The 12,053-nt window shown below is 47.1% G+C and overlaps 1 protein-coding gene across 2 annotated transcripts; it reads left to right on the plus strand.

The window, feature by feature from the left end:
• Window positions 1–1,160: 1,160 nt before the first annotated feature.
• LOC142767525 (uncharacterized) lies at window positions 1,161–7,392 on the plus strand. 2 transcript variants are annotated; one of them, XM_075869345.1, is made up of 7 exons: window positions 1,179–2,256; window positions 2,386–2,561; window positions 3,019–3,078; window positions 3,150–3,209; window positions 3,275–3,379; window positions 3,435–3,548; window positions 3,846–7,392. In XM_075869345.1, the coding sequence occupies exons 1-7, from the start codon at window positions 2,141–2,143 to the stop codon at window positions 6,005–6,007; spliced, it is 2,793 nt and encodes a 930-aa protein (XP_075725460.1). In that variant the 5' UTR covers window positions 1,179–2,140; the 3' UTR covers window positions 6,008–7,392. The 2 variants fall into 2 exon arrangements, with proteins under 2 accessions (XP_075725461.1, XP_075725460.1); XM_075869346.1 differs by having other exon boundaries at window positions 1,161–2,256; window positions 3,275–3,548; window positions 3,846–3,880.
• Window positions 7,393–12,053: the final 4,661 nt, after the last annotated feature.

Here is a 12,053-nt window from a genome sequence, read left to right on the forward strand (position 1 = left end):
GCAGCTCAGCACAGCCATGAGGTGGCACCTTCAGTGGTTCTCCTGCCATTGCCAGACTAATGCAGTCGAGCTCCTAAACTGTCTTCCAAGAGGGTAATACACGCACAAGCACACGTTCACTCTAGCACGCGCACTCTGCCGCTGCTACAGCTGCCATCAACCTTGCCAATAAAAGATTTGAAGCTGTGCTTAACGTCTAAAAATAACGCTTCTTTGGGCTCAAGTTCACGTCGTAATTGCCTAAAGACCATGACATTAGGAACTTAGATGTTCGCCTTCTCTTTTCTCATAATGCTCATATTTGCTTGTGCTATCAGCCCAGGAGTACTAAGAATGTTCCTCCTTTTGGTAGTGGGCTATAAAAATAATAGAAAGAGGAATTACCACCGCGTGTATTCAGGCCGCCCTTTAAAAGTCATGTAAGTCCAAAGGGGAGGTCAGTCTTACAAACCAGATTAAAAGACTAAAAATTAGGGACCGTAAATCTTCGCCTTTAGGAGTTGAACGCGATACTTCAAACACTTAGGCCGCGTTCACACTGAGCATTCCGGCCGCCGAAAGTGCTCCGAAACCGGTTCGGCGGCGGCGAGATCCGCCGAATCGGTCACCGCGAACCAATAGGAGTGCTAGTCAAGGAATTTCGAAAAATGGCGGCCAAGCCCTACTCACTTGTTATGCTGCAGTGCACGTAACTGAATGTTGAAACCAATGGGAGTTTAACCTACTCTGTGCCTACTTCGCCTCCGTATATCGTGAAAGAGGTGACCGAACTTGCTGTTGGCGTGACCGAGCTTGTTGCGGTCTTGCAGAACAAAACCAATCCACCAACGCCGCTGGCGTCGGTGGTTTTTCCATAGAGAAAGAAGAAGACAAGAGCGGACACTCCGCGAAACCTGGCCTCAGGAAGTGCGTCACGACTACGTAACGAACTAGTGCTCCCACCACACGTCAGAGGGCGCAAGCGCAAAAAAAACACAGTTATAATCAATGCAACAGAATTGTTTTCACAAATTAATAATTACACGCCCAAATTTGGTATGTTCTTTATACATAAAAACGATTTATTCAACACACCTTACGCGATTATTTTTCTTCAGCCGTACTGTCATAAACACCATCTACCCAGCGACAAGCCCATGCATGACTGACAACGAGAAGCTTTCGTCGCTTTCGTCAACGTCGGCTGCGTCGGCGTTTTCAAGCGTGAGATAACAGGTGAGGCACGTTTTCAAGCGAAGCTTGTTGAATGACATGTTGTTGGTCTTGTTGGGTCATTTTTTCAGAAAACGGTTACGCCTGCGCGAAAAAGACACCATGCAACAAACATAGAAAGATGCACACACACACGTTGCGCTTCGTGTGTGCGAGTTTGTTTCTTACGTGGCGTGTCATTCACGCAGTTGTAACCTTTTTCTGAAGCTTGTAAGGACTGGGAGGTTCGCTAAAAAGAAAGTTTGTGGCTCTATGCGGCGGTTAGACGGGAACATTGTGCAACGTATGCAGTATAGAAAAGGCGGCACGGCGTCAAGCCGAGGCGACGCGTGCTGCGTCTGCCACGGACGCGAGCGTCTGTGCGCTGAGCATAGCTGGGCAGCTAGGTCGTAGGCTCGGTGCAAAATATTGAGAAGCGTTTGTTGGGCCTCGCATGCTTCACGACGCATTTCCCGAAGGCTCGGAACACGAATAATTCTTGGTGTGCCGGAGGCAAATATGGACTAGCCAAGTGGCCATCATCTTCGTTTCTTCGCTAGCCTTGTGCCACTAGTGCAAGCTGCCCACAAATTTTTTTGACGTTTCCAATATAATTTTACCGCACAAATTTCAACTACGATTTTTCTTCCCAATGTACTGCTGATACTGCGTACGCACGAAGGTGTTCTAATGTTCCCAGGCCGCGATACCATTGCATTACAAGGGATAGCGGCCTGGAAACTTCTGAAGATCTTTGTTCGTGGTCTTGACGTATATCTTTGTAAGTCAGAGTTTTATGGGTCAGAGATGTATCACTGGTTTTGTATTGTGCATCGATTAGCTAATCATTCAAAGGGGTTTGCTGGTACACTTATGACGTGCACATATCTTTTTTGTAATTTGACAGCGAAGCATCCACTTACTAACATTTTCAGACCGCGCTGACGCCATGCCGTCCGGCGGTCCAAGCTACGGCAGCTACTGCTGTGTATCGTGGTGCTTCAACAATGGCAGAACCCACAAGAAGCCTGGGACGAGTTTCTTCCGCGTACCACGGGACGGCAGGTGTGTTAAAGCTTTTGTATGGTTTGCATGTCTGTAGGCTTACTGTTCGTACTTGCTAAGTGAGGGTAACAATAAAAAATCACTATTCAAGCACTTCCCCTTTCAGCTGATAGTTCATTGCCAATGCAGGATGAAAGCATGGATGCAGTATGCTGGACGCGATGATCTCCTGAGTAAGCCGGCCAGCCTATTGTACGCAACGTACAGGGTTTGTAGCGACCATTTTACTGCTCAAAGTTTCATGGACCCTGGGCACACAAGGCTTACAAGAATGGCTGTTCCCAGTGTGCAACCAGCTGCACCATGTAAGTGATTGACTGAAACTCAAATATGTGCAATAGCAGCCACTTGTATTGAATCAGTGGCGACAGTTAACCGTGAAGATCTCTGTAGCCGATAGAGAAACCTCACTACAGAAGTAACACTTGGAAAGTCTTAAGTTCTGTGAATTGTGGGCTATTACCTTCCTAACAGCAGCTTTACATTTCTGTCATTTTTTGATGCTCTGGACCTGCGCAACTTGTTTTGAAAGACTTTAAAGGGCTATTTCACGTTATCTTCAAGCCTGAGTGCACATGTACGTATACCTTTCATCAGTGAAAGCTGCCACTGTTGATAATTCCAAAAATCACAAATTACTTGTTTCCTAGTTGGTGCCGTCTCTTTTCTTCCACGTTCGACCAATTTATGCGTTTGAAAGAGCTGTTTAAGCTTCCCCATGCTACAAGCTTTGTAACTTGTACCAACTGCACATATATGCAGGTTCTCTGAGCGTCGCTTCAAGTAGTGACTGTGACATGGCTGCAGAAGCTGCACTGCAAGGTGCGGATGAGCTTCAGTTTGTGTTATTATAAGCCTCTTACTGACACATTGTCGTAATTTCATCTCTTCAGGACCTGCGGTAGAGGCTTCACAAAGCGGCTCCCACACATTGAGGTGCCCCGATGAACAGGGTGCGTTCAGTGTCGCGATTTCTTTTTTTTTTTACCCAAATTGACTGTTGACCAAACCTCTGCAGGTGGCAGCTCCCTTGTAGCTGGTGAAAGAATTTCTGATGATTTCGTCTTGCCGGAGAAAACCTTAACCAGTCGTTCAGCTGTCACAAAAGGAACTTGTGTGGCCGGTAAGTTGTATGTTCACTTCAACACCAGAGTGGATTGATATAGAGACTTCCGCAGGCCGCTCGCAAGATTGTTCCGACAGCATTGTCCGAGGCACTGAACAAGCTTCACAAGACCCTCCAGAAGACGTCTCCGCCAACAGCTCCACGCCTGAGTGCCTTAGAGAAAATGGTGACTATGCTTTTATTGCAGCAGTTTTTAATGTGCTATTTTATGTTTAGGACATTCTGAGGAAACTATCCTCAAAAGGACACTACGTGTGCACTTACAAAATGTAAGGGTGGGCTCTCAGTGATTTTCATTTTTTTTTGTGCATTGTCAACATTGTGAATGGTTTGTTTTTAGGTAGTGGAATCGAAAACTTTGTACCACAGAAAGTTGTGCACCTTGGGTCTGAAAGAGCGAGGAAAGTGCTCGTATGGGATTAGTTGTTCTTCGCTTTTACATCAATTTTTTTGTTTATTGCAGTGCGTTCCTGTGTGCCAGCGACAATGTCTCCATCAATGAAGTACAAGCAAACCATTAAACATCTGCAAGCCAAAGTAGCAGCACAGCGGAAAACTATCAAAAGACTGCAGAGACAGCCTCACCAAGCACCGTCATCGACTACGAAGGCCCTTGAAGTTATCCGACCGCACGTCACCGAGGAGGTTTTTAAACTTCTTTCTGCACATGTTCGCTTGAGGCCCAAATGCAAGGGCAAGCGGTTTCCCGTGTGGTTCAAGAAATTCGCTCTTCACTTAAACTTCCGAGGTCCGCGAGCATACCGATTTCTGGCTCCGTATTTTTCTTTGCCCTCCCGGCGTTCATTAAGGAGGTGGCTAGCTAATGTAAAGATGACTCCAGGCATAATTCCAGGAATCCTTTCTTCCATTGCAACAAATACTCAAGCTTGGAATGAACGGGACCGAGTGTGCGCTTTAGTTTTCGACGAAATAGCACTCAAAAAGAATTTGTACTATGATGCTTCAAGAGACGTTGTCCAGGGTTTTACAGATGATGGCACTCATCGCACTTCAACCATCGCTGATCGAGCACTGGTTTTTCTTCTAGTTGGCGTTTCGAGAAAGTGGGTTCAACCGGTTGCTTTTACTATAGGGCACACATCAACACCATCATCTGTTATGCATAACTTGCTGGTGTCACTCATTTTGGAGCTTAGGAGCATTAATATTGCAGTGAAAGCAGTCATTTGTGACCAGGGCAGTTCAAATGTAAGTCTCGCTAACCAACTAAGAGTGACTGTAGCAAAGCCTTTTTTTGAAGTTAATGGTGAGCGGGTATATTACATTTTTGATGTTCCGCATTTAATTAAAACAACGCGCAATAATGTCCAAGCACACAAGTTATACATTGGGGATGACATCGTTAACTGGTCGCACATTGTAAGCCTTTACCAATCCTCACATGAGTTGCGGTTGCGATTGGCTCCAAAGTTGACTGAACGGCACGTTCATCAGAAACCTTTTTCTAATATGAAGGTCAGCAGAGCAACTCAGGTCTTCAGTGCATCAGTTTCGATTGCTATCACGGCAATGGTGTATGCGAAGGTGCTGCCTGCCTCGGCCATCACTACAGCTCAATTTTGTGATCGTATGGACAGGATTTTCGATGCCTTGAACAGCTCGAGTAAAAAAAGAACTTCGCAAAAGCTGCGGCATGCAATCATGAAAAATGATTCAGAGCTGATTGACTTCCTCCGAGGCCAGCTTCCCTGGATTGCATCATGGCAGTTTGTTGGCAGACGTCAACCACAAACCATCGTAGGTTGGCAAATTACAATTCAGGCAATTTGTCAACTATGGGACGACCTCTCCAAAAATTACAATTTTGAATACCTGTTAACACGCAGGCTTCAACAGGATCCTCTGGAGAACATATTTGGCCACATTAGGCAAAAACAGGGTTGCAACACCAACCCCAATGTAGCACAATTTATTTGTGGCCTGAAGCACATCTGCATAAGAAAACTCTTCAAGCTGTCAGAATACGGAAATGTCGAGGATGATGAATGTGACCTCCTCCAGGAACAGCTGTCGCCATTCTCCCTCACCAGTGCGTCTCTTGTGGATAATGAGGAGTGTGCACAGCCACAGCCTGACGACTTTCCCGCTCTAGACGATCTCTCTGAACTTGCGACAAACATTCACTCCCATATTATCGATGACTCCGCTGCATATTATGTAGCTGGTTTTCTCATCAAACACTTCCTTCGGAATGCATGTGACGGTTGCAGTTGCCCACAGTTACTGAAAGACGACAGTGAGACGCTCAAGGGTACCCACCAGTATTTCACAATGCTCAAAGCATACCACGTCCCCAGCAAACTTTTTGGGAATCTCACTGTGCCATCAGAAGCAGCCTTTGCATACGTACAACAACTCGAATCTCACTTTCTTGCCATAATTGAGGCCACTGCACATCACCTGAAAGTGTGCGATGTTTTGTATCACCATCTGTCAAGTGTTGGCGATTTTCATTTCTGCTCTGCTGGGTGTCGCGCTAAGTTTCTGAAAATGTTTTGCCGGGTTCGTTTATGTTGGCATGTGCGTTTTGTGAACCGAAACTTAGACAGGGTTAGGTTCCAGTCTTCAATCTCGGGCATGCAGCTTGACAAGTTCAAAGGTTAGCAATTAGCGGCGGGTTTACACTAAAGTATTGGAGTTGAGCCGAATCCTGCAATAGCTTTGTTATGTTATTACTTCGTTACAGCAGACTTCATTATGGTCTTATATGCTTATATTCAGTTCAACTGGACTAACCACTCCTTTGTTGCATTCATTGTTTTGGTTACCCGCTATGAGGAGTACAAACACTGTGTATTCGCTCGAAGTGATTTGCATAACCTTAAAAAGAATGTTGGGCATCCTGTCTGTATTTTTTGTAGCAAATACGGGCGAACTGTACACTTTACTGTGGGTCGCTTGGTCACTGTGTATGCTTTATCTCTCCAGCTCAAGTAATATATCGATAACAAAATCGCTTGTTGAAATGTCTTCGAGCGGGTAAGGAACACAGTATGAAGTGGGCACGGTTCATGTTATCACGCTTTTCGTATTTTAGCTTCTCATCAACCTCCTCATCTTGCCCATCAAAATTTTCAAAAGAATACCCAAACTTGTAGTGTTTGATGGGGCTGCGGACGCTGCCATTTTATTTTTATATAGCTTGTGAGTGATAACGTACGATGTAGAGCCTTTGTGAAAAATAATGAGCCAAAGTGGTTTCCTTCTGCTATTTATTAGCCCTGTAATACCGCTCTCGTAGCACCAATTAAAGTCCACAATTCTGGATAAAGTGATGACTACAATCTATTTTAGCTCGCAAGCGTCACAGCAACACCCAAACGCAAATCACTTGGGATCTTAAGTTTTTGATGAAGGCGACGCATAACAAAAGCCACAAGACCTGCCAGTGTTGTAGCATAAAGTTTGTCTTTCACGTAGTGAGCAAGCTGCAAAGCCCTACCTTTCTGAGGACAAGCAGGCATCAAGTCTGCTTTTTTTCATTTTGGACTAGCTGTTCTTAAGCACAGCCAGCACACTGCACCTTTGCCTTTCTGTTATATTGTGTCGTGTGGTTTCTGTGCGCTCTTTTTTTCTATGCATTATTTCAGTTAAGCCCAGGCGTGATTCGCGACTTCATTGCTGTGTATATGTCACTTCTTCCTTCTTCATCAGCATTGTGCGCTATGTTTTTGCCATAGATCCTTAGTTACCCACTGGCCCGGTGTGTCATACTTCACCAGTTTCTCGGCTTCTGCCAACTCTAGCGATGTGTGCGTTGTCTGTGTTCTCTATGTATTTGTTACAATATTTGTTACAATTTATTTGTAAGGCGAGATGCATTTGTTGTCTACCTTTGTCATATTGTGCTTTTTATATTCTCATACTCTACCTTGCCTTTGAATAAAACATTGCGGATGCTCTGTTTCTTTGACTGATATATACATTGATCACTTGTTCCAAAAGAAAAACACAAGCGCGATGAATAAAACGATAGTGAATTATCATTACCTGCATCTCTTTTTTTTATAACTTAATCAAAATAAAAATTACGTCACGACCGATTCGCACGAACCACTGAACAAAACAAAACAGGGAATCGCTAAATCAAAACGACCTACAAAAACTATCCATTTGGGCGATGAATAGTGGTCTGAAATTATGAACTTACGACATAGCCAAACGTCGGTTATGCAAAGTAATTCAAAAGTTGCGCCAGTGAAACCGAAACCGGAAGCGCAAGCCACTTGCTCTCATCAACCACTAGGTGTGCTAGAGTCGATTGGGCCGCTGGGGTCTACGGGAGTGTCCACTCTTCACCTTTTTTATTTCTCTATGGTTTTTCTGCTCTTCGTGCATTACAAGATAGCCACTTGCCAGCAAAGTAAGCAGTACTGTCTTTTCTTGCTTCTTGCGTACGAGACTCGTCGAAGTATACACCACCGGATAGCGTAGTAGCGTTTGCAAGCCGCGACAACAATGGGGTGACAGCGCATCCATCCCACGTTAGCCCCGTAGTAGATGGCATATTCGGCGGCGCGGGGCGCGTCCAGTGCGAACGACGCTGCGTTTCGGCGGCAGGGGAATTTCGGTCGCTGTAGAAAGCGGATGTTTCAGTGTGAACTAGGCATTAGAGCGTACTTCAAACGCTTAGTGAATGGAACCTTTTCGAATTTGCTATGCACCCACTACGTGGTTTGAAGGGAATAGGTGCGGTAGCGTGTGGGCCTTTTGTAGTAGGGTGCCAGCTTTCAACTGCGGAGCCATTATGATAATCGCATATTTTGACGTCCATTGGCGATGAACCCTTGTACCACGCTATGTTACTGCAATATTTCATGTTCATTGTGAAGCATGTATGCAACACGCGTGTATTTGTGAAGCACGAAAGCTACTTTCTCTGCATTTAGAAGCAGAGAAAGTTCCTTTCACTAGAGAGGCGGCTGGAGTAAGACGCTGTGCGGACGTGTTTCGCATGAGCTCCGGCCCGGTGACCGACTATCGGCGGACGCGCTTTTTTCTGGACTTGCTGTCAGTGGGCTCGTCTGCAGGAGGTTGCCCTGTACCTACGGACACCACTCGTTTAGGCAAGTTTGTCCCCGTTTTTGGAGTTTCCGAGATTTTCCTATCAACCCCGTGGTGGCAAGGCTAGGCCTATCTCCTAGGCCAAGCCTGGCCTGGGCCGCGTCGCCCGGCGCCTGACTTGCGCCCGGTGACCGTGGGTCTTGTTGGGCTGAAGATGGAGTACTACGTTGAAGGGGAGACTATAACACCCGAAGATTTTGAAGCGGGAGAGTGGGCTCCAGTGCTGAAGGCACAGGACCGATTTAAGAAGACTCGGCATGGCGACAACGCCAAGAGTAAGCCTTGCGAGACGCAGGCCGGCAGCGACGGGCGCAAGACGCACGGAGCGCAGCATGTCAAGCGGGGGAAAGCGCCGGTATGGAAGAAACGCGGACCGTTTCTCAAGTTGCCAGCCACGGCTTTCAAGATTGTGTACAGGCCCCAGAACTTGGACTTGAGTGTTGTGACAGCGAGAGAACTCGGATGTGCACTGAGAGCAGCAGCACGTCTAACGAGTGCGATTGCCGCGGAAGAAGACATTGTGCGGGTTAATGGCAGAAACAACACGTTGACGGTGAGCACATTGTGCATAAATCACAGTGGGGCATATGCGACTGTGAAGACGCTCAAGCTGGGTGATCGTGACCTGCCGGTTTCGGCGTTTGTGGCGCCGTTGGACAACTCCGTGCGGGGAGTGATTTATAATGCTTATGATGGATGCCCAGTGGAAGAAGTTCGGGCGGGATTCCTGAAGAAGAATGAAGGCATAGACATTCTGGACGCGAGACCTCTGGGAAAGTCAAAGGCGATTCAGATTACGTTCGGGGGAAAACGCATACCCCGGCAGATTACTTACTGGAACTGTCTGTACGCTGTGATCCCGTACAGAAATTTAGTCGAGACCTGCTACAACTGCAGACGAGTTCGACATCGAGCGAACGTTTGCTATCGTCCGAAGAGCAACCTATGTCACCGTTGCGGGAAGGACCATCCTGCCCCGCCAGAAGGAGAGCCACCTACGTGCACGCCGGTCTGCATCGTGTGCCATGGTGCGCATCACACCAGGAGCCGGAACTGCAAGTTTCGCCTGGCTCGCAAGCCACCGACAGGCCGGCAGCAGAGCATCGAAAGAGAGAGCGAAGCTGGCAACGATAAGCGTTCCTCGAGGGCCACGAAGCGGTCACCGAGGGGTAAAGAAGGCAGAAGCAAAAGCAGGGACCGGTCGAGTTCCTTCCCGCCATTGCCAGGGCGCGGGGGCGGCCAAGATGGTGGACGAGCATCCAGTACCAACAGCTGCGCACGCGACACCAACAAAAAGGTGAGCTTGTCAAGCACGGCCTCCCAGAACGAAACCGCTCGAGAGAGGGAGTTAGCAGCGCTGGTTCAGCGACAGGGAGACTTGATTAAAAGAATGGAAAACAGAATTGCAGAGATGGAACGCGCACTTAGAAACGACCAACGGCAGGGGACACAGGCACCAGCAGTGCAAGGCCTACAGAAAGCGACGCAAGAGGCGTCTGCTCGCGTACAGGAGAGTGCAGCTATGGAAGTGGAGAATCGGGGGACAGTGAAGAGACCACTGCCGGGGGATGAGGTAGCTAACGCAAAACGATTAGCCGAAACGTCACCAGTAGACATGCCACAGCCTGTTTTTAAAGTCATTAGTCTTAAGTCGGATGTAACAACACTTGCGGATAAAGTAGGCGAACAAGGGAAAAGACAGGATAGGTTGGAGGCTCGAGTCGAAAAGATCGAAGCCAGATTAGACACAATAGAGGAGCGTCTCGGCATGCTCTCCACTGAATTTAAGGATTCCCAAACCCAGGTCATGGGCATGTTTCAGCAGCTTCATACTCTATTAGTGGCAAGACTGCCTCCCGTGGGTGGCCAAGTGCCATTAGTCAACCTGGTGCCTCATCATGGCGCCTCGCCAGCAAATTGAGGTTTAGCAGTGGAACTGCAGGGGTTTTCATCAAAAGCGGGGTAACCTGCAGTTGCACGTACAAAATCTGGACAGTAAACCAGACATAATAGCCTTACAGGAGGCTAGTGGTTTCGTAAAATTACCTGGATTTAAGGCATTTACAGCGCCAGGAACTGATTCAAGGGGCGTATCACGCGTCTTCACAGCCGTGCTAGTCCATCGCAACATCACTGCCATTCAGCATTCCGTAGATAGCAGCAGGAAAGACTATGTCTTGCTTGAGATTTTGCCTAAACGAAAGTATGAAAAGAGTCTGTTTTTACTTAATGTGTATAGTTCTCCAAAAGATAAAGGATTGGGCTTGCCACAACTCCTGATTCAAACTCAACGGTTAGCAGCTCGCGCTCCGCTTATAGTGGTAGGAGATTTCTATGCGCCTCACCCGGAGTGCGGTTATATTCGAGCCAGCCAAAAGGGCAATCGGCTTTGGCAAGTTGCCCGGGATCTGCGATGGACGCTGTTAAACAATCCACAAGATCATACGAGGATAGGCAACTGCATAAGCATGGATACCTCCCCAGACCTTACGTTTTTTAGAGGCATCAGTAATGCAAAGTGGATTAACACGGGACAAGCGCTAGGAAGTGATCACTATATCCTTTCCACGACGTTTAGCGCTGCGAAGCATAAAGACAAAGTCAGGGGGCATAGAATTACAGATTGGGACAGATTTAGGAAAAACAGAGCAGACACTGTAAACGGGAAAATTAATGACCTGAATGCATGGGTACAGGCACTCAAGGAGGATGTAAGTAATACCACGGTAGAAGTGCCAGTCGAGCAGGAGGAGTTTACCGCTGACTCGAGACTATTACACATGTGGGAAGCGCACGCGAGTCTCTTGAGAAGGTGGAAGAAGCAAAAACATAATGGCGTCCTTCGCAGAAGGACTGCCAAGTTAGAACGTAAAATCGAAAATTATACAATTGAGTTGCAAGCCAAGCAGTGGGGCCAGATTTGTGATCGCATGAATGAACAGTTTGGATGCAAAAAGACATGGCAGCTGTTAAGGCATCTTTTGGATCCGGCAGCAACAAAATCGGCGCAACGGGGGCAAATGACTCGGTTAATGCATCAGTATGAAGGCACAATTGGAGAGTTTATACAGGAATTCCGGAATCGGTACATAACTGATGGAGTAGACGGTTGCTTACCACACTACTCGGGGGTGGAAAATTCAGACCTAGATGAAGAGTTCACAATTGCGGAGGTGGAGTTTGCCATGGGGCAGCTGCGTACTACGTCTGCCGCAGGTCCGGATGGAGTTACTAATAAAATGCTGAGAATCCTAGACTTCAAATCGGTCGGGGCAATCACTGACTTGATAAATGAGTATTGGGTGGCCGGGGAGATCCCAGCACAATGGAAGCATGATAGGATTATATTTATTCCGAAGCCAGACAAGAAACTCTGCTTGGAAAACCTGCGCCCCATATCGCTGACATCATGCGTGGGCAAATTGATGGAGCACGTGGTTCTCAATAGGCTTCAGAATTATGCAGAGGACAAGGTCATCTTTCCCCAAACTATGATAAGTTTAAGGGCCGATTTGTCCACAAAGGATGTCATCATACAGTTAAAACATGATGTAGTCAATCCCGGGCATGGCACGGGCACCAAAGC

Source organism: Rhipicephalus microplus, chromosome 7 (assembly GCF_043290135.1).
Source record: "Rhipicephalus microplus isolate Deutch F79 chromosome 7, USDA_Rmic, whole genome shotgun sequence".
Lineage (NCBI taxonomy): Eukaryota > Metazoa > Arthropoda > Arachnida > Ixodida > Ixodidae > Rhipicephalus > Rhipicephalus microplus.